Genomic DNA, 26,086 nt, shown 5'->3' with positions numbered 1-26,086 from the left:
TCCAGTGGTGGACAGTAAATGTAATTCATTACTGTACTTAAGTAGTTTTTTCCTGTATCTGTACTTTACTGATGTTTTTCCATTTTGGGTGACTTTTTACTTTCACTCCACCACATTTCAAAGTCAGATATCTCACTTTTTGCTCCACTACATTCTGAGAAATCTGTCGTTCCTTTTGGTTTATGTGTGCATAAAAACGTCAAAACAAAAGAAGCACAAAGCAAGAACACCAATCAGGGCACAGCGGTCACTTAGTTTTGAGCTTGTTTTGACCTGTTGGTCATACCGACCCAGTGCAGCACACGGTTCAACATCAGTGCAGCAGAGTAAAATTTTGGGAGAGTCTATTCAACATAAATGATGAACTAACCTAACTTTGTGTAAATAGACCACAATATAGAAATATGTACTCATATGCAGTTGAGACTGACGTGTCTTTATTCTGAATTTACACAAACACTATTTCATTATATAGCAAATTAGTTTTGGCTAGTTTATGTTTATGAACAGAGACCTACAGATGCAGTTTAGTAAAGGAAACTCATTTGTGAATCTGAGTTTAAAGTTTTTATTAAACTTAAACTTGTAACTAAGTTCAAATAAATCTTAAACTGAAACTTTGCTTGTTTGTAAAAAGTGATTTCAGAGCCACTCAGTTCTACCTGATGGAAACTGTTCACCTTCAGTGTTTTGTGTTTATGATAATTTTAATAGACATCAGCATCACTAATTAATGACTCTATTAAAAGACTGGTTTACCAAGAGAGACACTGGAGTATTTTCACCTAAAATGAGTTAATGAAGCGAGTCTTGTTACAAAAATGATAATAGGACATCAGAGCCATAATTAATCTTTTAGTCCTTTTACTGTTGATACTTAAGTACATTTGAAGGAAATACTTTTGTACTTTTACTCAAGTGGAGGTCTAAAGGGAGGAACTTCTACTTTTACTGATACCCTATTTTACCTTGGGTGTCTCTCCTTTAACTCAGGTACATGGTTTGTGTTCTTCGTCCATCACTGGTCTTATCATATTTGTATGTTCACATTAAAAATAAAGTGATTCTAAATAAATAAATAAATAAATAAATAAATAAATAAATAAATAAATTCATTCTCTTGCGTTCACAGCGCCTCTTAGTGGTTATTCGTTGTAATTGCAGCTGCTGCGGGTCTGATGACGACAAAAACACTCGCCGGAGTTTTTCCTCCATTGTGTTTACGAGCTACACTGCGCTGAAAATCACCTCTGCCGGATTATGGCTTTCAGCGGGGTCTTCACTCAGATATGGGTGTCTCAGTGAGTTAAGAGGAGGCCAGCGGACTCTGTAGTAGCAGGAAAGATGAATAAAGGCTGGCTGGAGCTGGAGAGCGACCCCGGTGAGTAGCTAACCAGCTAAAGTCCCGAATAACCGAGCAGCGGAATATTAACCACAGTGACTCTTACAGACAGTATTAGTCTCTACATATCAACCAGAACCGGAGTGCCAGCTTATATTTTATCCCTCAAAACACCTCAGCTTTCATATCTGGGAAAAACCGCAGCTAAAGGAACATTACTGCTATTTTGACTTAAAGGGGAACTCCACCGATTTTCCAAAATTCAGAATAATTAAACGGTTGAGATGTAAACAGAGTGGTTCAGAGTGGTTTGGTGTGAAAGGCTCCGTTCTAGATAAACCTACCGAGTCAGAACTCTTCGAAGTGGTGGTGATAGGAACCAGACGTCCACCTCTAAAAGCTCCCTCACAGAAAGTTACTACATGAAACGGTTATGAATTCACTGCCTGATGACTGAGACACTGTTTTAGGATAGTTTTGAGAAGATTACCATCTTTTTAATAATGTAGTCATGGTGGAAGGATACTTGCAGGGCGCTGTGAGACAAAATAGTCCCCCCAAAAAACTTATTATTTCAGATTTTCCACTATTTTAACCTCGTGTATGTTCCATATAAGCCCAGAAGACTCGTGTAGGTTCACTGGCGGTTTTGAATGGTAAATAAAATGGCTGTGTTTGTGTTGTAGTCATGCAGACCCCGGGTTCCTATCACCACCACTGTAAAGACGTCTGAGTCTCTATTAACCACCTCACACCAAACCACTCTGAATGATGTTTACATCTCAGTCGCTGAATTATTTAGAAATTTTGAAACATTAACTGACCGTTTAACATTCGCCGTTTTCGTGATGTCACAATATCTAATGCACGTACACCTTTTCAGCCTACAATTTAGCTCCGCCCATTCATGAAGTTATAAGGAGTGTTTCAGCTCGGACTGACTTTAGTGCGACGCACACTTCAGAGCAGCCAGTGAGAATGGAACTCATTTACATAGATCAGTCTTAAAGGCACAGTAACAGCATGTTTAATTCTAATGGATAAAAGAGGGTGGAAAATGTTTAGTTAAGACAAATGTAATATGCAGGCCCTTTAACTCAAGGTTCGGATGTCATGTAACTGTTTTTATGTGGTTTAATCCTGAAACTGGATGCAGTTCTGCGCCCTTTGGGAACCGTATCTTACCGTAGAATCAACATTTCACACAATAATAATGCTAAAACGTGATAAATACATTCTTCCTTTGAGAAAAATAGACTGTTCCTTTAAAAACTAGCTGTATTCTCATCTATTGTGTTGTGCTGTTTTATTTTTCAGGGCTGTTCACCCTGCTGGTGGAGGACTTCGGTGAGGACACTGACTGCTCCCCTGATAATTTATTACTGAGGTTATTCGAGGTCATAACAGTAGTTTGTGTAGAAGCAGGCTTGTTTACACTGGACTCTTTCTTGTTTGTTGCTCAGGTGTGAAGGGTGTTCAGGTAGAGGAGATCTACGACCTGCAGAGCAAATGCCAAGGGTAAGCTACTCCATTAAAGGGCGCATATCCCGGAAAACCGAGTTTGTCCAGGTTTTTTGTTTTTGTACAAACCCTAATAGGAAGCATGTATTGGTCCGCTGGCTTAGTAAGGTCAGCCCCCCGCTGACTGTTTGCCACTGCTGGTCCCTACCAGATTCCCTGATAGCAAGAGGATAGTGGGCCACTGTCGGCCCACTGGTGGCAAAGCTGGTGGTCCACTGGCGTTTTGCTCAGTGTTTTCTGGGCAGCCCACTGGAGGTTCAGCACAGTATTAGACAAAATTACACTTATCATCACTCATTTTCCACTCAGTCCAATTTACTGATTTTTCCTCCTTCCTTTCTGTAGTTTAGTAGTTCAGTGTCAACAACACTTTCTATAAAATCATTTTATATTCTGCCTTTTTTCCTCTCAGTTGTTTGTAATATTTGTCTTAGTTTATTTTCTAAAATAAAAGTCTGTGTGCAATAGTTAGACCTTGCATGCAGGACAATAATCTGGGTGGTCCGAGGGTGGACCAGCAGTGGCAGGTCAGTGGACTGCTAACTGTGTGGGTTATTACCCTGCAAACAAGCTCTAACTAGTTTTTAATCTCCTCAAACAGATTTTAAATACACACAGACTTGTATTTTGGAAAATAAGCTAAGACAAATATTACAAACAACTGAGAGAGGATAAAAATGACTAGGCCTGATATAAAACGACTTCATAGAAAAAGTTGTTCCTGATTAACTGTGCTAGATGATAAGTGGAATTTTGTCTAATACTCTGTTTAAACACTCGTGGGCCGCCCAGAAAACACTGAGCAAAACACCAGTGGGCCGTTATCCTCTTCCTGTCAGAGAAGTAATATGTAAACACTGTTAAAGTTTCAAAACATACAGTTCTCTCCCAGTCCATACAGTCCGTGTGTGGAAACTAGTACAGTAACAGAAATGGAAACGGTCTGTTTAGATAAATATAGGTTGGAAAAACAACATGCAGTAATGAATTATGACTGTTTTTGGTACATAAACCCGCACAGATGTTTTAAGCGTAACTCAAGAGAAAAGATAAAATGGAAAGGCAAATCTAGAACATGGGCCCTTTAATGCGTCAACAGTAGTTCAGTGAAAATTTCAGTGTACAGTTTTCCTTTTACCTCAAACGTAATCGACATGTTTGGTGTCCGACGTTTGCTTTTTTAGTTGTAGCACTGATGCTACAAGGCTATGTAGCAAAGTAATAGAAGCTTATACCTCACAAATTAGCATCGTGCTAACTGCAGACCTGCATTATTGCATATTTGCCTTAAATGACAGGTTAATAATACTGGTTTCAATAATAGTGATAATCTGAAATAGACTTGATGATGTGGTTTCTGACGCTGTATGACTCACTGTTATCTATAAAGCTGAGCTAACGTACGTTAGCATAGCTGAAAATGTTAGTAGCCGTTTTGAAGCCTGAATTTCCACTTCAGTCCAGGTTTATAGATAACAGTGAGTCATACAGAGTCAGAACCCACACAATCAGGTCTATTAGAGACACTGAACAACTTCTCATGTGTGTATCATTTAAATATGCTGTTAGCACCATGCTAATTGGTGGGGTATATGCTTCCATTACGTGTTAGCTACTTTAGCCTCATAGCTCCAGTGCTAAAACTAAAGAAGCAAACTTCAGACACCAGATGTTTTGGCTGCTGAACTACATTTGGGTTGCGAGTGTGTACGTTTGATCGTTTACTAAACCTATGGCTGTAATGAAACCGGCTCAGTCAGTCTGTAGGTCTGTGGTCTCTCTGTCTGAGCTAACACTGTCCTCCTGTTCTGACCAGCCCCGTGTACGGCTTCATTTTCCTCTTCAAATGGATCGAGGAGCGCCGCTCCAGGAGGAAGGTCTCCACCCTCGTGGACGAAACCTCGGTTATAGACGACGACATCGTCAACGACATGTTCTTCGCTCATCAAGTGAGTCCTGGGTGTTTGCCTTCAGAATACTTTCAACTTTTTATTATTATTATTATTATTATTTACATATATTATTATATTTTTGGTGCCAAAATCATGGAAAACCAAGTTTCTGTTGTTGTTCTGAATTGAGAGTTTGATGTAGTAAAGCTAAGCTGCAGATATGGCCTGTATTGAATCCATAGTGTTTGTGTCGTCACAACTATGAACAAATAGCCTATATGAGACACAAATAAAAAAGTAAAATATAGGGCCCCTTTAAAGGGAAATTCCACTGATTAACTTTCTGCATAATTCAGTGTTTGAGGTGTAATCAGAGAGATTCAGAGTGGTTTGGTGTGAAATGGTCCAGATGTCTTTACAGTGGTGGTGATAGGAACCAGGGGTCGCCATGACTACAACACAGATATAGACACTTTATTTACTGTCCAAACCACCAGTGAACCTACACGAGTCTTCTGAATTTATATGGAATGTTGATGGAAAATAGTGGAAAATCTGAAATAATAAGTTTTCTTTGGGGACTATTTTGCCTCTCTGCATGTATCCCTCCACCATGAGTGTATTCTAAAAATACGTTTTAGGACCAAAATCTTCCCAAAACGATCATAAAACAGTGTCTCAGTCATCAGGCAGTGAATTCATAACCATTTCATGTAGTAACTTTCTGTGAGGGAGCTTTTAGAGGTGGACGTCTGGTTCCTATCACCACCACTGTGAACAGTTCTGACTCGGTAAGTTTCTCCAGAACGGAGCAGAAGAAAGCAGGATGTGTGTTTCTTGTTCTGTCTGACACAGAATGTTTGTTTTGTGTTTATTTTGTGTAGTTGATTCCGAACTCGTGCGCCACTCACGCTTTACTGAGCGTTCTCCTGAACTGCAGCGGGGTGGAGCTCGGAAACACGCTCAGCCGGATGAAAGCTTTCACCAAGGGCTTCAATCCAGAGGTACAGACAGACAGACAGACAGACACGTGGAAAAACCCCTCTGTCCCCTTTATCTGTATCTCCTAAACATTCAGTGTGTTGTTAGGCTTTTCTGTCATTGGATTAAATACACAGCCTGACTGTTACACAGTTTGTATGTAGACTGTAGCTCAAAGCTGCAATCAACAACATGAAAAAGACTCAGTTGTGGCCCATCACTCCTTAAAAATATGGTTCTTCAAGGGTTCTTTAGTAAAGAGAATGGTTCTATGTAGAACCATGAATACACAAAGAACACTTTGCATGCTTAAATGGTTCTTTGCATGGGGAAATGGTTCTTCAAAATGGAGATGTATATTGTTGTATATGGTTCTATATAGCAACAAAAACAGTTCTTCTGTTGTTTCGATGTCAAGCTTGTATGCAATAGCAGAACCCATTTGGATGGATACTTTATTTATCCCGAAGGAAATTAGCTGATTTTTTTGGTGCCATATAGAACCTTTTTCACTTTAGTAGAACTACTAAAGAACCCTTAAAGATCACAGCTAGGATATGTAGCCACAGCGCTAAGCTACAATCTGATGTTTCTTCAATGGTTCTTTACTGAAGAAAATGGTTCCATGAACATTCAAAGAACCCTTTGCATGATTAAAGGGTTCTTTGCATGGTTAAATTGTTATTCATACTGTTGCAGAACGTGCTGTCCATGGTTCTATATAAAACCTTTTTTAAAAGGGTTCTATATAGCACCGCAACAGGTTTCTGCTGTTGTGTACAGGCTTGACATCACAGCAATAGAAGAACTGTTTTTGGTGCTGTATAGAACCATATACAACACATTCTCTGTCAATCTGAAGAACCATTTCTCCATGCAGAGAACCATTTAAGCATGCAAATGGTTCTTTAAGTGTTCAGGATTCTATATAGAACCATTTTCTTTACTAAAGAACCATCTTTTTTCAGAGTGTAGCTCAGCACTGTGTGGTGTGGCTGATATCCTAGCTGTGATAGTACATTTAGGATGGTTTCATCTTTGCTGTATCCTTTTATTGGTGGCTCTGGCGACTCCAGAAGTCAGTGAGAACGTGCTGCGCTCTCCGAAACAGTCCTGAGTTTAAGTGAAAAACCACCTATTCTAATATCAGTTTATCAGAAGTGAAGTTAACTTTCTGCCTGAACAGTTTTGTTCCTCTGTAGTTTCTGTCCTCGGTTTTGAACCGATGGTTTGATTTGGATGATTTCTCTCTTTGTCTCTGCAGAGTAAAGGTTACGCCATCGGAAACGCTCCAGAATTAGCGAAGGCCCACAACAGCCACGCCAGGTACAGCCTCCAGCACCGGAAACACTAACCTGCCTGTCTGAGGTTCTCTGTGTCTTTATTACAGTGATGCACCGCAGTGAGAATTCCAGGCCGAAAAAGAAATTAAAGACACACCCAGTCCGAAAACTAAAATAATGCTTTTGTTTATTTTTCGCTTGCTGTGTAGTCGCTGTAGATTCCTCGAGTTAAATCACGAACACAAGGCGTTCTTTGAGTTACAAGCGTTTAATTTGCACGTCCCTGCCGTCAAACGCCATGAGAACAAATCATATCATGAGTCTTGTGCAATACAACAACATTTGCGTAGAAAATAATCATTAAAAAACAGGTCTCACATTCTAACACACATATAGCTCACAGAATCCATTAAACCGAAGGCTATAAGCCCTTAAACATATAAATAATTAGCTTGTTGAACATTCATGAAAACGTAGATATACCATTACGTTACTATATGAACTCCGTTAGCATTTTAGCTGTAAGCTAACGCATATCCATAAACACAACATGGAAATATACATAACCTTGCCTACCTTACTGGCCACGTTAACTCAAAGAGGGAAGGGTAGAAAACTTCAAGCCTTACCAGTCTTCACTTAAGTCCAATCTTCATTAACTGTAATATACAGCAATGTAATTTAATTATCCTCTTAAGGCTTCAGATGTGCTTTGCTTCTAATCGTAATGCATAGAGTGCACTAACTTAGGCCCAGCCCCATTTCACCCCTCGCCCCACCACTGAGCCCTTAGCCCTCTGTTTTGCGTGTTCACGTCTAGGGGTAGGGTGTCCCGATTTTTGTTGAGATAGAGGGGTAGGGTGAAGTGTTGGGGCTACATGGCCCTCCAAACAGAGGTTTTTCAGAGACTCCAAAGAGAGAGATATGAGAAAAAAAGAAAAACCGGCAAGATGGCTGAACAAGAGACCAAAGAAACCCACAAATGTGAGAATTTTCTCAGTTAAAAATTACGATAACCATTTTGTTATTGTAGTTCAGTGTCGTTTTGGTCGTTTTCTTCATAACAAACATAAAAAATCGCTAATAGCATGCTAACGTCTCAGTGGCTAGCAAGCTAACTTTCCCGTTCCACCTTAAATAGTCCAGCAGTTCTGATGCCTGAGGTGCCAGAATGTAACTGCTGAGCCATTTAAGGTGGAACGGGAAAATTCGAACAAGAATCTGGTGAATATCTGACTTCAGCTTCATATCACTGAAGAATTAGGGGTGGGTGATAATAAATAATTGCCCCCCCCTTTGAAGGCATATGATGCCCTAAATGTAACTAAAGCCCAGCAGTGAGGAGCTGAACTTTACCCTCCTCTGCTGTCACTGCAGACTGGCAGGGTCACCTACAGAGCAGCACTAGTAGCTGTTAATGAAGTGATGCTCTTTTTATTTGTTTATTTTTATTTCATGGTTTTATTTCGTAGGTCAAGATTTCAACCACTACCCCTTGTAACTCAGTTCCAGGTTAGGGTAAAACTCAAAAACAAGGGGTAGGGGTAAAAAAGAAGAAATGGGATTGGGCCTTAGAGTCCAACCCAATTCTATGATACAAAAATATTGGTTCCACTAAGGTTTATACAAGTGCCTTTACACGAATGTTATGTACTTATATTTATGTCAACCAACAGAATTAAATTACGAACTCAAACTGCACAACTGAGTTTGACGGCAGGTACATGCTATTTTATTTATGATTTTAAGTCAACAATATCACAAAAAACAAGGTAATAAAGAAAATAGTTTTATTATTATTATAGTTATTATTATAGTTATTATTATTGATTAAATTGGACAAAACTGAGCTGATTATAAAGTGAAAGTTTACATAAAACAAACTTCTATTGTGCACCTGTGAAATCCAACATCCTCGACAACAGAGAATCGTTTGTCATCCAAGTCAGTGATTTCCATGATTGTTTAGTCATTCTCTGCACCTTGTCTGGCGTTTTCTTGCAGTGATGTTCCTTTTTGCTTCTGTAGTGGAGAAGTTCTTGGTTGCTCTCGTGTCTCAAGTTTCTCATAGAAACATAGTAAAACAGTTTCACACGTCTGATATTTTCACTGTTGATCTGCTGCTCAGACTGTTTGAATGCGTCTGTGCTGACCAGCGAAAGGAAAAAAAAAGTTTCATTTTCATTACCGTTAAAATTATTTTTAAAGTCTTAGATTTTTATGTTTTTACATTGTCAGCCTATTTCATTTTTTTTGCCAAAGCATTTATTCCTTTTTCCATTTTGGCTTAAAACTGAAAATGTCACTTTTCTCTCTAAATGTTTTGTGAGGCCGAAATTTCGGTACATCGCTATTTTGTTGTGAGTGGATGGATAGAATAAAACAGCATCTCTTCACACTCTTAAAAATAAACGTGCCTAAAATGGTTCTTTGGAGTAAAGCCATAGATGAAACACCCTCAGCTTCCTAAAGAACCTTTCAATAGATGTTTTTTTAACCCTTGTGTGGTGTTCAGGCCTGTGGGACCCATTTTCAGTGTCTTCACTCTGTTCACCCCCCACACATTTATATTACACATGTGGTGTTGGGCTGAACCTACAGGGAGTAAAAGTGTGGAGGTGCTGTGTCCTTCACTCTGTTCTCCTCCTACATGGCCTGCTGTTAGTGTGTGTGTGTGTGTGTGTGTGTGTGTGTGTGTGTGTGTGTGTGTGTGTGTGTGTGTGTGTGAGAGGGTGGACAACATGGACAGGCTGCTGACTGGCTACAGCTGCTAAAGGAGAACCCTACGCTGGACACTTGTGATATTTTAAACATCTGGTATTTCTACATAAATTGTTATGACTGTATTGATTTAATAAACAGTAATGCGGTGGGTCCAGCAGACCACTGAGTAACAAACACATCAACACCACACAAGGGTTAAAGATCCATTGCTGTAAATGAGATGTGTGAGCAGGAAACGTTTTTTAAAGGTTAAAGAACCTCCACATAACGTAAAGGTGCTGTACCACCTGACGGAACCATTTAGGAACCTTTATTTTTAAGATTGCAGGTTTATTGAACCTGTTTTTCTCTTCACAGACAAAAGTGCTGCATTAAATAAACATCATTTCCACATGAATGAAATATCAGCACAGTTACTGCTGAAAGTCAGTAACCAGAGAGGCGGTAATTGTGTTGATGTGTTTTATTTATGAGGAAATGATGAACACATCTGAGTCGAGTCAGTTCAATTCATCACATTTTTTGGTGTGCTTCACTTCTCTCTTCTCTTGTTTCCATGGAGACCGGAACCGCGGCACTTGCCGGAGAAGCAGAACGGCATCAGTGCCGTCCGGACGATGGAGGCTTTTCACTTTGTCAGCTACGTGCCCATTAAAGACCGCCTGTTCGAGCTGGACGGACTCAAGGCCTACCCGATAGACCACGGTGAGCCTAATAATAATAACAACAATGGTAGTAATAATAATAATAATAATAACTACAACATCAACGACAAACATCATCACAATCATCATAAAAATAAAATATAATATTAATTATAGTAATGAAAATAATGTATTATAATATAATAAATATATAACATAAAAACTACATTAATTTAATTAAATTAATTGTATGTTTTATATTCTTATTCTTTACACACAGTTTCTTTTCTTTCCGTATTGTGTTTTTTAGGAGTGTTTTTTATAGTTTATGTATTATATGCATTTCTTGACTGTGTGACCAATAAAGCATGATTTGATTTGAACAACAACAAGAAAAACAACAATAATAATAATTATAATGGCAATAATGGAAATAATCATGTTGTCAATACTATTAGTAGTATGTGAGTTAACTATTATTACAATAATAATAAAATAATGTATTTTGTGGTATTTTGTGTGTTGCACATTATATATTAAAAAATTCTTCTCGAAATGCTTCAGTTTATGTACGAAAAAGCAAAAGATCAAAGGAGCGTTTAAATAGAAATGGGGAAAAAATGAAAACAATTCCTTAAATAAGTAAAAGGGTAGGATCATGTATTATTTATATATCCCTCAGTGATGTATTAGGAACACTTTGATTAAGAGTCCCTACTTAAGCCTTCATAAAACATTAATAACATCTACATAACTTGCTCATAAATCCTGGGTAGTTGTTAATCTATTCTTATTTTAAGAACCCAGTTAAAAAAAGTCTATATAAATGTCCATAAATTATGTAAATCTAAAAGTTTCATGAAGTCACAGATTATGTACTTTATGATACACTGGAGACTGTTAACACACCTCTCTCTCTCTCTCTCTCTCTCGCTCTCTCGCTCTCTCTCTCTCTCTCTCTCTCTCGTTTCTCACACAGGTCCTTGGGGAGAGGAGGAGGAGTGGACAGATAAAGCTCGGAGGGTCATTATGGAAAGAATCGGCCTTGCGACAGCAGGGTGAGGTCCCGTTTAAAGCGATAGTTCCAGATTGACCAAATTTTCACGTAGAAAATCAGCAAAAGCTGCAATTTGACCGTGGGTGCTTGTGGAGCTGTTCAGTATCTCTAATAGACTTGATTGTGTGGTTTCTGATACTCTATGACTCACTGTTACCTATAAACATGGACTAAAGTATGTTAGCATATCTAAAACAGCAGCAGTTTTCCTGAAGCCTGAATTTAGGATTATTGGGAATTTTGCTGTCGGAGTGAAAAGTGTGTAAATTAATTTTTTAGCCAAACTGTCACTTTAAGACACATTTATAAGCAGCGTATTAAAGCTCATGCTGTAAAATCCACTCAGTCTCAGGATACGAGCTGAGTAAATACAGAACTACTGCCACAGGATCCTGAGCAGGTTCTCCTCTTTTCCTCAGAGAACCGTACCACGATATCCGCTTCAACCTGATGGCGGTGGTGCCGGACCGCAGGATGAAGTACGAGTCTAGACTGGAGGTTCTCAAACGGAACCGGCAGATCGTTCTGGAAGGCCTGCAGCAGGTCAGTGTGTGGACGGATGACTGAGCCCTCTGAGCACCATGTGTCTCTCTGTCTGATGGCCGAGCTGGAGGAATAAAGTAAATCGGGGTCCTGAATGTTTATCTAAGCCAGGGGTCTCAGACGAAGATCATCTGGGGGCCACTAGCCATTTAGAGTTTTTCAAAAAAAGTTTCCCATCATTTTTTAAACGATTGAATCTTGACTATTTCATATATTTAATATGTTATAAATATTTTGTACGTAACGTGTTTAATTTTAGACCCCATTAACACCTGGTCACTTCCTGTCTCTGGTATCTGGATTGTAACCTGATAATAGTTTAGCCACATGCGTTTACATTTGCTGGTCAAACGTGTCTCTGGTTAGTCAGACTGAAATCTGATCGCTATGTGGGACGGATATGTAAATTTGCTTATTTTGTGGCAACCAGTTACCAATAGCTTATCTGTTCAGCCTCTTCATCTGCAGCTTGCTCTGCACAGTAGAGTCCGTCTGTTTTACTGTTAAGGATTCTGTTTCGTCCAGTGTGATTATCGTCCTCACAGACGCGGATCACGTGCCCAGTGACGTACTGCATGGGAAGGGGTTTCAGTTGTACTGGGAAGGGGTTTCAGTTGCACTAGGAGGAGTTTTTGGCTGTACTGGGAAGGGTTTTTGGTTGTACTGGGAAGGGTTTTTGGTTGTACTGGGAGGGGTTTCAGTTGCACTAGGAGGAGTTTTTGGCTGTACTGGGAAGGGTTTTTGGTTGTACTGGGAAGGGTTTTTGGTTGTACTGGGAGGAGTTTCAGTTGCACTAGGAGGGGTTTTTGGTTGTACTGGGAAGGGTTTTTGGTTGTACTGGGAGGGGTTTTGGTTGTACTGGGAGGAGTTTCAGTTGCACTAGGAGGAGTTTTTGGCTGTACTGGGAAGGGTTTTTGGTTGTACTGGGAAGGGTTTTTGGTTGTACTGGGAGGGGTTTCAGTTGCACTAGGAGGAGTTTTTGGCTGTACTGGGAAGGGTTTTTGGTTGTACTGGGAAGGGTTTTTGGTTGTACTGGGAGGAGTTTCAGTTGCACTAGGAGGGGTTTTTGGTTGTACTGGGAAGGGTTTTTGGTTGTACTGGGAGGGGTTTTGGTTGTACTGGGAGGAGTTTCAGTTGCACTAGGAGTTGTTTTTGGCTGTACTGGGAAGGGTTTTTGGCTGTACTGGGAAGGGTTTTTGGTTGTACTTGGAGGGGTTTTTGGTTGTACTGGGAGGAGTTTCAGTTGCACTAGGAGGAGTTTTTGGTTGTACTGGGAAGGGTTTTTGGTTGTACTGGGAGGAGTTTCAGTTGCACTAGGAGGGGTTTTTGGTTGTACTGGGAAGGGTTTTTGGTTGTACTGGGAAGGGTTTTTGGTTGTACTGGGAGGAGTTTCAGTTGCACTAGGAGGAGTTTTTGGTTGTACTGGGAAGGGTTTTTGGTTGTACTGGGAAGGGTTTTTGGTTGTACTGGGAGGAGTTTCAGTTGCACTAGGAGGGGTTTTTGGTTGTACTGGGAAGGATTTTTGGTTGTACTGGGAGGGGTTTTCGGTTGTACTGGGAGGAGTTTCAGTTGCACTAGGAGGAGTTTTTGGTTGTACTGGGAAGGGTTTTTGGTTGTACTGGGAAGGGTTTTTGGTTGTACTGGGAGGAGTTTCAGTTGCACTAGGAGGGGTTTTTGGTTGTACTGGGAAGGATTTTTGGTTGTACTGGGAGGGGTTTTTGGTTGTACTGGGAGGAGTTTCAGTTGCACTAGGAGGAGTTTTTGGTTGTACTGGGAAGGGTTTTTGGTTGTACTGGGAGGGGTTTTCGGTTGTACCGGGAGGGGTTTTGGTTGTTGAATGTGTCGTGGAGAGATGGATGTGTTTGCGCTGCTATAACGTGTCTCAGATGCGTCTCAGTCCACCACCTGAAGTGGTTTGATCAGATTTGTATCTGTTTTAAATGCATTTTGGCTGCATTTACACTGATATTTTTATGTGGCCTCATCCAGATATAATCCTGATAGTCAAGCGCATGAAGTGACCAGGTGTAAACAGTTTTCATTAGCAGGTTACCTACAGAATCACTTGTTATGCAGCTTCAGCTATTTCTCTCCTGTAACAGATAATGGAGCTCTCTGTGTTGTTGTCTTTTTTTTTTTAAGTCGCAAAGCTTAAAAAACGAAAAAAAGGCTGTTTAGTGTTTAGACAGAAAAACTCACTTTCAGTTTTTCAAAGAAATCTGCTGGGATGTTTTTCCACACCTCCAAAGTTCAGTCTTCGAAGTTGGTTTAGCCTTTTCTGCTTCTCACCATCCAAATAATCCCAAACACATTCGGTGATGTCGAGGTCTGGACTCTGGGGTGGTCAGTTCATTGTTCTGAGAACAGCAGCAGCTTCTTTGTTTGATTTGCAGTGAATTACATGGTTTTGTTTGTGTGTCTGTTTTCCAGGCGATTCGAGCGTCCCAGCCGGATGCACAGCAGGACCGAAAACAGACAGACTCCTCCCCTTCCGAAGACACGCCCACTACAGTGAAAAAAGAGGAGCCGTCAGACACACCAGTGAGTGCTGAACAAGCTCCTCCTGCAGGTACGTGATGCGCTTGTTTTGTTTTTCCTTTTTGCTGTCGTTCTTATGAGCTTTTTAATCTGGTTTATTAGATTTATTAAAATCAGGAAAACAGTGTGACAGTGACAGATGTGTATACAGAGGACTGTAGATATATATCCATATGATTCTTCATGTAGATTCTGCGGATGGTGCGAGTGTCCCAGCAGCCCCCAGTTCCTCAGATAAACCTAAAAGCATGCCGAAGCCCCCCACTCAGCCAGCAGGGGGGGCTGCCCCGCCACCACCAGCTCCACCCGCTCCGCCTGCTCCCCTGCCCATGGCCAGCCCAAGCCCCATCGTCCAACGCCTGCCTGCCTTCCTGGACAACCACAATTACGCCAAGTCCCCCATGCAGGTGAGCGTGAGGAGGTGGGCAGAAAAAGACCAGCAGGGTATATATATCGGTATAAAACAGGGACAGTGTGCTGTGCAGCTGTGCTGTATACACTGACCAGCCACTTCATTAAGTCCACCTCCTTGTTTCTACACTCACTGTCCATTTTATCAGCTCCACTGACCATATAAGAGCACTTTATAGAGTTACAGACTGTAGTCCATCTGTTTCTCTGCATACTTTCTTACCCTGTTCTTCAGTGGTCAGGACCCCCATGGTACTATTTGGGTGGTGGATCATTCTCAGCACTGCAGTAACACTGACGTGGTGGTGGTGTGTTAGTGCGTGTTGTGCTGGTCTGAGTGGATCAGGCACAGCAGTGCTGCTGGTGTCTTTAAACACCTCAGTGTCACTGCTGGACTGAGAATAGTCCACCAAGTGTCTGTGTACTGAAATTTACTGAAATACAACAAAACAACAACAACTGGGTAACAGTTTATTTGGATTGTCCACTTTAGATGCTTTGTAGATAATTTACTTTTAAGTTACGTTCAACTGAATATCCACTAAATTGACCATCATTGTCTTTAAACCTGGTCTAATCCTAATTCTAACTTTAACCTCAACCTAAAGCCAACCCTCACCCCGGTCCAAACCTAACGCTGGTCCAAATCCTAACCCCACCACTGTTTAGAATCAACTGCGTTTCAACAGATAGTTTGTTAACAGTTTGAACATCTGTAGAGAATCTATAGGGGGCTGTAGTGGACTATCCAGATAAAGTGAGACCAAAAACTGTTCTGCAGTGCAGACAGCTAACAAAATGCTCTTCACAGATGTCCGGATGTGTTAATGATGTGTTAATGATGTGTTAATCCATTAGTTCATTAATTGCGGAACACCATTCAGGATCGTTCTGGCCCAGTTTAATTTGCTCACATTAATATCCATGTAGGAAGAGGAGGATCTGGCTGCAGGGGTGGGTCGCCCTCGCGTTCCTGGACCCCCTCAACCAGCCTACTCTGATGATGAGGAGGACTATGAGGATGAAGAGGAGGAAGAGTGTGGAGCTGCTGGAACTTCTAGCAGGTATAGAACCGTGTTAATGTGCATTTGTGGGGAAATATGGAATAAACGTGTGCAGTTAATCAGTGTGAGAGCTGGAAAGCTCCTCTGCGGATGGCTGCTTTGAGCTCTTGGGAAGCCTGACGGCCTGCAGACATCTTAGAATGACTGGGGGCCGCAGTGGGCCGCTATAGAGGTTTCAGAAAAATCTCACTGTGTCTCTACTGAGTTTAATTTATAGATCCGCTTCAGCTGTGTTTATTAAAGTCGTGCTCATCATGGTGAATTTTATTAAATGTTATTAAAACGAAATACATCCAAATACAAAATACAGCCAGGCACAGCCGAGCCGCACCAACTTCACAAGTTATGTAATAGCATAGAACAGTACGGAGCCCTGCTGGTGACGTCCAGTATAAATACAAATAACACGTGGCCATGACTTAGTAAGGCCTAGGAATGAGATCATGCCTTATTAAGCCGTGGTCAAAGCTTAATCATCTCATTTGCATGCCTTACTAAGTCATGGCCATGCATTAAGATCATGTTCCTATGCCTTACCAAGTTGTGGCCGCCCGTTAGGATCTTGTTCCATGCCTTACTAAGTCGTGGCCACACATTGGGATCTCTTTCTCACGCCTTACTAAATTGTGGCCACGCATTAGGATTTGATTTCCACACCCTACTAAATCATGGCCACGTGTTAGGATCTCGTTCCCACACCTTACTAAGTCATGGCCACCCATTAGGATCTTGTTCCCATGCCTTACTTAGTCATGGCCACGATTTAATCACCTCGTTCCCACACCTTACTAAGTTGTGGCCACACATTAAGATCATGTTCCCATGCCTTACCAAGGTGTGGCCGCCCGTTAGGATCTTGTTCCATGCCTTACTAAGTCGTGGCCACACATTGGGATCTCTTTCTCACGCCTTACTAAATTGTGGCCACACATTAGGATTTGATTTCCACACCCTACTAAATCATGGCCACGTGTTAGGATCTCGTTCCCACACCTTACTAAGTCATGGCCACCCATTAGGATCTTGTTCCCATGCCTTACTTAGTCATGGCCACGATTTAATCACCTCGTTCCCACACCTTACTAAGTCGTGGCCACACATTAGGATCTCTCTCTCACGCCTTACTAAATTGTGGCCACGGGTTAGGATTTTGTTCCCACACCTTACTAAATCATGGCCACACGTTAGGATCTCATTCCCACACCTTACTAAATCATGGCCACCCATTAGGATCTCGTTCCCACACCTTACTAAATCATGGCCACCCATTAGTATCTCGTTCCCACACCTTACTAAGTCGTGGCCACCCATTAGGATCTCATTGCCGTGCTTTACTAAGTCATGGCCACATATTAGGATCTTGTTCCCACATCTTACTAAGTCATGGCCACCCGTTAGGATCTCGTTCCCACACCTTACTAAATCATGGCCACGCATTAGGATCTCATTCCCACACCTTACTAAGTCGTGGCCGCCCATTAGGATCTTGTTCCCATGCCTTACTTGGTCATGGCCATGATTTAATCACCTCGTTCCCATGCCTTACTAAGTTGTGGCCACACATTAGGATCTCTTTCTCACGCCTTACTAAATTGTGGCCACGCATTAGGATTTTGTTCCCACGCCTCATTAAAGCGTGGCCACGCATTAGGATCTTGTTCCCACGCCTTACTAAGTTGTGGCCACACATTAGGATCTCTTTCTCACGCCTTACTAAATTGTGGCCATGCGTTAGGATTTTGTTCCCACACCTTACTAAATCATGACCACACATTAGGATCTCGTTCCCACACCTTACTAAGTCGTGGCCACCCATTAGGATCTCGTTCCCACGCCTTACTAAGTCATAGCCATGGTTTTTAGGATCTCGTATATAGATTATGTTCTTTGAGGTGCTCAGTGGTAAAAAGTCAGAATCACATGAGTGAAGCAGGAACTCCTTCACCAAAGGTGACCGTTTCGGAGTTTGTTTGTGTTCAATATTCCATATCAAGTAGAATCAAATCCAGTAAAATCAATTTGTGATTGACAGGTTCCGCAGAAAGACGAGTCTCCGAACAAGGGCCGTGGCACGCAGCACCGCTGGAGGGGGCGGAGTCTCGGGCGTTGAAGGCCAGCTGGCTCTGAGCATGCTCGCTGAGAAGCTGAAGAAGGAGGCGCAGAGGAAGGACACCATGGCGACGGTGGCAGGCTCCACCCCCCTGAATGTGCGCACAGAGGGGCGCACAGGCGGCATCAGCATCACCTCCGCATCACAACCGTCTCCGACGCCCAGCAACGAGAGCACGGACACGGCGTCCGAGATCGGCAGCGCGTTCAACTCACCGCTGCGCTCACCTGCGCGCTCGCAGGTACGCAGAGGAAATATCTAGAACCTAGAGTGGAGTATTATCTAGAGTATATTGTGGGGTTTTGTCTATAGTCAGTAGGGGGGGTGTTGTCCAGAGCCCATAGGGGAATATTATAGAGCCCTGAGTGGAGTTTTAGCTAGAGCCTATAGTTGGGTATTTATAGAACCTAGTGTGGAGTGTTATCTAGAGCCTGTAGAGGGCTATTGTCTAGAGTCAGTAGTGGGGTATTACAGAAACTACAGTGAAGGTTTGTCTAGAGCAGTGGTTCTTAAATGAGTATTATCTAGAACATACGGCTGGGTATTATAATACCTACTGTGGTCTATTATCTAGACTCAGTAGGTGGCATAATCCATACCCTATAGCTGGGTATTTTAGAACTTAAGGGAAATTGTTATCTAGTGCCTATAGTAGGGTATTACGTTATCTGGAGCCTACAGTGTATGGTTTATATAACCTAAAGTGGAGTGTTATCTAGAGCTTATAATGGGGTATGATGAAACCTACAGTGGAGTATTATCTAGAGCATATTGCTGGGTATTATAGAACCTACTGTGTTGTATTATCTAGAGTCAGTACAGTAGTGGGCATTATCTAGAGCCTATATTGGGGTATTACACAACCTTAAGTGGAGTGTTATCTAGAGCTTACAGTGAGATGATATTTAGACTCGGTAGAGGGGGTATTATATAACCTAGAGTGGAGTACCGTCTAGAGGCTGTTGTGTATTGTTTAGAATAAGTAGTAGAGCTTTATCCAGAGCCTACAGTACAGTATTATAGAACCTACATTGTTTTATTTGTAGTCAGTAGTAGAACTGTATCTAGAGCCTAAAATGGAATATGTAGAACATAGAGTATTATCTAGAGCTTACACTGAGGTTCACAGTGAGGTGTTTACAGCCTACAGAGGGTTATTTCTAGGGCCTATATGATGGTATTATCCGGAGCTTATCTAGAACAGACTGTAATAATATCCCGTTTTTGTAATAGGCTGCCACGCGCCCCTCCAGCCCCGTGGCGTCCCACCTGAGCCGCGTGCTGTTCGGTGAAGATGAAGGCTTACTGCGTTTGGACGCTCGACACAACCGCGCAGTCCGTGACCTCGGAACGCTGGTCAGCTCCACACGACTGCAGCTGAGGGAGGACGGCACCATGTCCGCACTGCCCCCTGCAGGTGAGGAGATCTAACACGCAGGCATATACGACCTGCTGATGAATTGTTGTGTTTACAGTTTACTTCATGAGTGCATCCTCAAAAAAAAGGAAAGAAAAGTTAGGCTTGATTATATTCTCATTATTTGTATTTGCAACCTATTTTTAAAAAAAATAAATAAAAAATAAATAAAAGACGGCGGTGGGACGGATGTCCAGCTTATGTGTCTCAGAACACGACGTCTTCCTCTCGGCCTTCTTTAATAAGGACATGTGAAGGACGTTTTCCTGAGTCTGACATCATTTTAAAGTAATTAAAAACACAAGCACTGCTCACTGCTGCTCATCTCACTCTGACTGGACTCACGTGATGCTGGTTGTCATGGTAACGTCTACACTTAGCAGTTCTCCATGCATGCTTGGCATGTTGGATCTGATTACTTGTAGTGAGCATGTAAACTGAGATTTTCATCAGATTGTTGAGTGGAGTGAGAATAAACACCTCAGTCTGAATCTATAATCAGAATGAATTCAATCAGATTGGAGAAAATCTTTGCATGTAAACAGAGACAGTGACTCAGTGAGCTTTCACTGAACTATTTTAATTCCATTTTGGTCTTGCTTGTGATTTCTTTGTCATCTGTGCTGGAGACTCGGATAACGAGGCCGATTTTCTTTTGTCTGTGTCAGAAGGAGCATCTGAAGGGGTGAAAAAAGCGAACGGAGTGGAGAAGAGCGAGAAGAAAGACGGGGAGGAGGAGAGGGGGAAGGAGGGAGCATCGCAGGAGCTGAAAGTCAAAGAGGAGAGTAAAGAGACGATGGATGAAAAAACAACCACGGAAAGCCCCACCTTCGCCGAGCCCGAGGCCGTCATCAAACCGACCGGAGAGAAATACACGCCTAAAGTGAGGCTCAGTTTAGATATGATGGTTTATTTTAAGGGCTGTGTTGTGCCGGATGTTGTGTAGAACAGGCTGCACCACACACACTAGTTTTAACACTGAGCTTAGTATCTGCTAAATATTTACACAGGTGAAACTGCTGGAGACGCCAATGGAAACAACATAGAAAGTGCCACAACATAGAAAATAGACCAAAAACAAGACATTTTTGGTCCTGGTTTTAACTCTAAACATGAACCTAACACACACAGCTCCAATTCAGTGAGGCTAAAAATCCATTAAAATGTGCAGAAGTGTTTTAGAGGATGATCTTAACTTAAAACCAACATAACAGGTCATTTGACCAGCGGCGGTCAAACTTTTTCATTCAACTGTATAAAAGTGACCTCTATTCTGATTGCACATCGTTCAAAAAGCAATCTGTGTCTAATCTGATGCTGCTGCTCTTGACACTTAACCAGAAACTGTCGTTTGAAAAGCTGCATCTCAGTTGCAGAAGGAAATATTACAGAATAAACAGACAATGACTACAGTTTTATATTCAGTTCAGCGTGTAGGCAGTGTTTTCTTCTAGTTGCTGTTGCGTTTCCATAGCAGCAGGTTTATAGACTGTTTCCAAACATGTTAATATAATGTTAAAGCGATGTACGCCTTAAGTAGTTGTTAGGTAGTAGTTAAGATGTGATTAAAGGTGCAGTGTGTAAGATTTAGTGGCATCTAGTGGTGAGATTGCAGATGACAACCAGCTGAATCTCCTCCCTCATCCCTCCCTCTCCAAGCGTGTAGCAGAACCTACGGTGGCCGTCAGGTTTTCTGCCGTCGTCTGTCCTGAATTCGTTTTGCTTCATGTTTTCTCTTTGACGGTGAGGATTCACCCTCTCTCACTTCTTCTTGTGCTAAATAATAAGTTTGATCCTCCATTTGTCTAAATTTGGGTTCTCAAACTTCTCACAATATAAAACGGTCAGCAGCACCGGCAACAACCACTGATTCTTCTACTTTCTACGTCCAGCCGGAGCTACAGCGCCACCAAATTCAAGCTGCCGCTTCAGCGTAAAAACAAGCAAGATGCCCTCTAGAGGCAGTGTTTGGTGTGTCCGTTCTGGGCTACTGTAGAAACTTGGTGGCACAACGTGGCGGCCTCTGTTGGAGAGGAGCCGATCCATATGCAGATATGAAGGGCTCATTCTAAACTAACGAAAACACAACGATTCGTAGTTACAGCTGATTATACAGTAATGAAAACATGGTTTTGTTTACTATATTCATTTCTGCTAATAGACCCCCCTAAATCTCTCACGCTGCACCTTTAAGGATTTGTGGTGCAGCTAAATTTAGTAAACCAGTGCAGCTCAGTCCTGTCCTGTTGTTGAATTTTGTTTTGGCTGTATTTGTTATTGCATCTGTCTCTTTGTAGGAGTTGCTGGCTCTGCTGAAGTATGTGGAGGCTGATATTTCTAACTATGAGGTTTGTCTCAAAGAGGAGGTGGAGAAGAGGAAGAAATACAAGGTACAAACTCTGCACTCTGTTCCTTTATTCACCACATGGGCTACATGATGGGATTAAAACAAGCAGAATTTTTCACCTGAAACTGGAGAATTTTGTCTCGAAAGTGCAGACACTGCCTCAGAGTTCATAACACTGCCTCAGAGTTCATAACACTGTCAGAGTTCATATCACTGCCTCAGAGTTCATATCACTGCCTCAGAGTTCATAACTCTGCCTCAGAGTTCTGTACGCTGTCTCATGATAATTGGACCGAATAGAATAAAGAATAAAGTAATTTTACATTGATTTCCATTAAAAGTTAAAATGTATTTATATTCTCTTGATGTTTTTGAGAAATGAAGTTACACTAATAAAGACAAACATAACAGCTTTGATGGTTTCTGTTCCAGATTGATGATCAGAGAAGAACCCATAACTACGATGAGTTCATCTGCACATTCATCTCCATGCTGGCACAAGAAGGTAAAGACCTGCCTGAAGCTCTTCTCTTCTCTTCTCTTCTCTTCTCTTCTCTTCTCTCAGCTTTCCTCTTCTCTTCTCTTCTCTTCTCTTCTCTTCTCTTCTCTTCTCTTCTCTTCTCTTCTCTCAGCTTTCCTCTTCTCTTCTCTCAACTTTCCTCTTCTCTTCTCTTCTCTTCTCTCAGCTTTCCTCTTCTCTTCTCTCAACTTTCCTCTTCTCTTCTCTTCTCTTCTCTCAGCTTTCCTCTTCTCTTCTCTCAACTTTCCTCTTCTCTTCTCTTCTCTTCTCTTCTCTTCTCTTCTCTCAACTTTCCTCTTCTCTTCTCTTCTCTTCTCTCAGCTTTCCTCTTCTCTTCTCTCAACTTTCCTCTTCTCTTCTCTTCTCTTCTCTTCTATTCTCTTCTCTCAACTTTCCTCTTCTCTTCTCTTCTCTTCTCTCAACTTTCCTCTTCTCTTCTCTCAACTTTCCTCTTCTCTTCTCTTCTCTTCTCTTCTCTCAACTTTCCTCTTCTCTTCTCTTTTCTTCTCTTCTCTTCTCTCAACTTTCCTCTTCTCTTCTCTTCTCTCAACTTTCCTCTTCTCTTCTCTCAACTTTCCTCTTCCCTTCTCTCAGCTTTCCTCTTCTCTTCTCTTCTCTTCCCTTCTCTCAGCTTTCCTCTTCTCTTCTCTTCTCTTCCCTTCTCTCAGCTTTCCTCTTCTCTTCTCTTCTCTTCTCTTCTCTTCTCTTCTCTTCTCTTTCCTTCTCTCAGCTTTCCTCTTCTCTTCTCTTCTCTTCTCTTCTCTTCTCTTCTCTCAACTTTCCTCTTCTCTTCTCTTCTCTTCTCTCAACTTTCCTCTTCTCCTCTCTTCTCTTCTCTTCTCTTCTCTCAACTTTCCTTTTCTCTTCTCTCAACTTTTCTCTTCTCTTCTCTTCTCTTCTCTTCTCTCAACTTTCCTCTTCTCTTCTCTCAACTTTCCTCTTCTCTTCTCTTCTCTTCTCTTCTCTCAACTTTCCTCTTCTCCTCTCTTCTCTTGTCTTTTTTTCTCTTCTCTTCTCTTCTCTCAACTTTCCTCTTCTCTTCTCTTCTCTTCTCTCAACTTTCCTCTTCTCTTCTCTTCTCTTCTCTTCTCTTCTCTTCCCTTCTCTCAGCTTTCCTCTTCTCTTCTCTTCTCTCCTCTTCTCTCAACTTTCCTCTTCTCTTCTCTTCTATTCTCTTCTCTCAACTTTCCTCTTCTCTTCTCTTCTCTTCTCTCAACTTTCCTCTTCTCTTCTCTCAACTTTCCTCTTCTCTTCTCTTCTCTTCCCTTCTCTCAACTTTCCTCTTCTCTTCTCTTCTCTTCTCTTCTCTTCTCTTCCCTTCTCTCAACTTTCCTCTTCTCTTCTCTCAACTTTCCTCTTCTCCTCTCTTCTCTTGTCTTTTTTTCTCTTCTCTTCTCTCAACTTTCCTCGTCTCTTCTCTCAACTTTCCTCTTCTTTTCTCTTCTCTTCTCTCAACTTTCCTCTTCTCTTCTCTTCTCTTCTCTTCTCTCAGCTTTCCTCTTCTCTTCTCTTCTCTCAACTTTCCTCTTCTCTTCTCTTGTCTTTTTTTCTCTTCTCTTCTATCAACTTAACTCTTCTCTTCTCTCAACTTTCCTCGTCTCTTCTCTCAACTTTCCTCTTCTCTTCTCTTCTCTTTTTTCTCTGCTATCAACTTTCCTCTTCTCTTCTCTTCTCTCAACTTTCCTCTTCTCTTCTCTTCTCTTCTCTTCTCTTCTCTCAACTTTCCTCTTCTCTCAACTTTCCTCATCTCTTCTCCTCTGACCCTTTATCCTCTCTTCTCTTGTTCTCTGATCTCTTTTCTTCTCTGACCCTTTATCCTTCTCTTCTTTTCTTCTCTTCTCTTCTTCTCTGTCCCTTTATCTTCTCTTCTCTCAACTCCTTTTCTCTTCTCTTGTTCTATGATTTCTTCTCTTCTCTTGTTCTTGTCTCTTCCCTCATCTTTTTTTTCTCTTCTAACTTTTTTCTTCTCTTCTCTCATCTTTTTTCCTTTCTTCTCTTTTTTTTCTGTTTTGTTCTCAACCTTTTTCTTCTCTTCTCTCAACTCCTTTGTTCTCTTCTCACGTCTTCTTTTCATCTCTTCAGTTCTTGCTGCTGCTACATCAAACTCTTTTTATTTAAATAAAAAAAGTGAGAAAATTGAGATTTTCTATGATATGGTCCTTTTATCATGTACTTTATACTAGAAACCAGCACCAAGTATGTGTGGACGATTTTTTCTCTCTCTCTCTCTCTCTCTCTCTCTCTCTCTCTCTCTGTAGGGATGCTGGCGAGTCTGGTGGAGCAGAATATTTCGGTGCGCAGGCGGCAGGGCGTGAGCATCGGTCGCCTCCATAAACAGCGCAAACCGGACCGCCGGAAACGCTCTCGGCCTTACAAGACCAAACGCCAGTAAACACAGACTCACTGCGAAAGGCGCTTCTGAAGAACACTGACTCACTTAGTCCAGCGCTGTGGACTCACCTAAATTGACCAGTTTGTGTCCCAGAAGCAGCTGTGACCTGTAAAGCGTCCACTGATTAGAAAGCAGTGATGCTCTGGTGGACTCTGCTGCTGTAATTCTCATTGACTGATCAGTCTAAAACGACTCTCATTAACCCTTTAGTGTCCGCATCTCAGATGTTACGTTTTCTTCGGTCCGTTTGTCCTCTGATGATTTTTTTTTCAAACAAATCAGTTTTCTAACTTATCTGGTCACTATTCATTTTTAGAAAACAACAGACAATCAATGCATTTGATTGTGGAAAAAAGTATGAAAATGACATGAGTAAAAAATTTAGTAATGAGTACTGTTAGAAATATTTTATATATTTTGTATATATCTATACAACATTTTGTCATTTAGACCAATCAGAACATTGTGTAACATTTTCCCATCATACTAAATTTAGTTGTTGGGCTTTAAGGGGTTAAAATAGTTGGAATTTTAATTAATATTAAAATTAAAAAATTAAAATGTTTGTTTTACGTGTATTAAGCCAACATATTATTCTCAGTCAGTCATTCAGATTCTAGTAGTTTTATTTCAATAATAAGTGTATCATAAATATTCTGTGCTTTAATATTAATTAAAATTCCACTAATTTAGGAGTAAAATCATTTCACTGAGTTCTTTAATGAGAATTACAGCAGCAGCTCGTACAATACAGACGGGACTTCACCGGCCGGACCAATCACAGACTTTGTTCATCTGACTTTTCAGTCTGCTAGAGTTCAAAATCTGAGAAAGTCTTTGTTTGTTTGTTTTTAAGCGTGTGTGTTTGTAAATGTGTTTATGCTAATTAAACAGAGCTCGTTTGTGCCGGTTCAGCCCAAATGATCAGTGTTACAACACAAAAACACCAAATCAGACCAAAAACTTAGACGTCCGGAGAGGCCTTGAGGGAGTTACAATTTTCCGGATTGTTATTTTGAGATAATGAGTTAATTATCTTGTAATCTCCAGATAAGAAAGTTGTTATTTTGAGATAACAAGATAATTAATTTATTATCTCAAAATAATAATTTAGAAAATTACAGCAACAGCTCATGGCCTCTCCAGACTTCCGTAAAAACTCAACAGCGGTGCAGAATTGACCTGCCCAAGCTCCGCCCACAAATATGTGCTTTCATAGCAACCGTAACCAGAGCTGGTTTATGAGGAATCTGGCCACTTCCTATTTCCTCCGTTATATCAAAAACAGGACTGCAAAACA

General features: G+C 41.3%; 1 protein-coding gene across 1 annotated transcript; it reads left to right on the top strand.

The window, feature by feature from the left end:
- Nucleotides 1–1,175: 1,175 nt before the first annotated feature.
- On the top strand, nucleotides 1,176–26,086 carry bap1 (BRCA1 associated protein-1 (ubiquitin carboxy-terminal hydrolase)). Its single transcript, XM_036559806.1, has 18 exons — nucleotides 1,176–1,381; nucleotides 2,660–2,689; nucleotides 2,806–2,860; nucleotides 4,680–4,812; nucleotides 5,640–5,759; nucleotides 7,001–7,062; nucleotides 10,306–10,448; nucleotides 11,367–11,445; nucleotides 11,864–11,987; nucleotides 14,418–14,556; nucleotides 14,715–14,932; nucleotides 15,867–16,000; nucleotides 18,033–18,351; nucleotides 19,344–19,527; nucleotides 20,196–20,410; nucleotides 21,825–21,917; nucleotides 22,307–22,379; nucleotides 24,653–26,086. The coding sequence occupies exons 1-18, from the start codon at nucleotides 1,345–1,347 to the stop codon at nucleotides 24,784–24,786; spliced, it is 2,292 nt and encodes a 763-aa protein (XP_036415699.1). The 5' UTR covers nucleotides 1,176–1,344; the 3' UTR covers nucleotides 24,787–26,086.

This window comes from Colossoma macropomum, unplaced genomic scaffold (assembly GCF_904425465.1).
Source record: "Colossoma macropomum unplaced genomic scaffold, Colossoma_macropomum, whole genome shotgun sequence".
In the NCBI taxonomy this organism is placed as follows: Eukaryota; Metazoa; Chordata; class Actinopteri; order Characiformes; family Serrasalmidae; genus Colossoma; species Colossoma macropomum.
The sequence above is the reverse complement of the archived record's forward strand: the minus strand, read 5'-3'. Positions and strand labels throughout refer to the sequence as shown.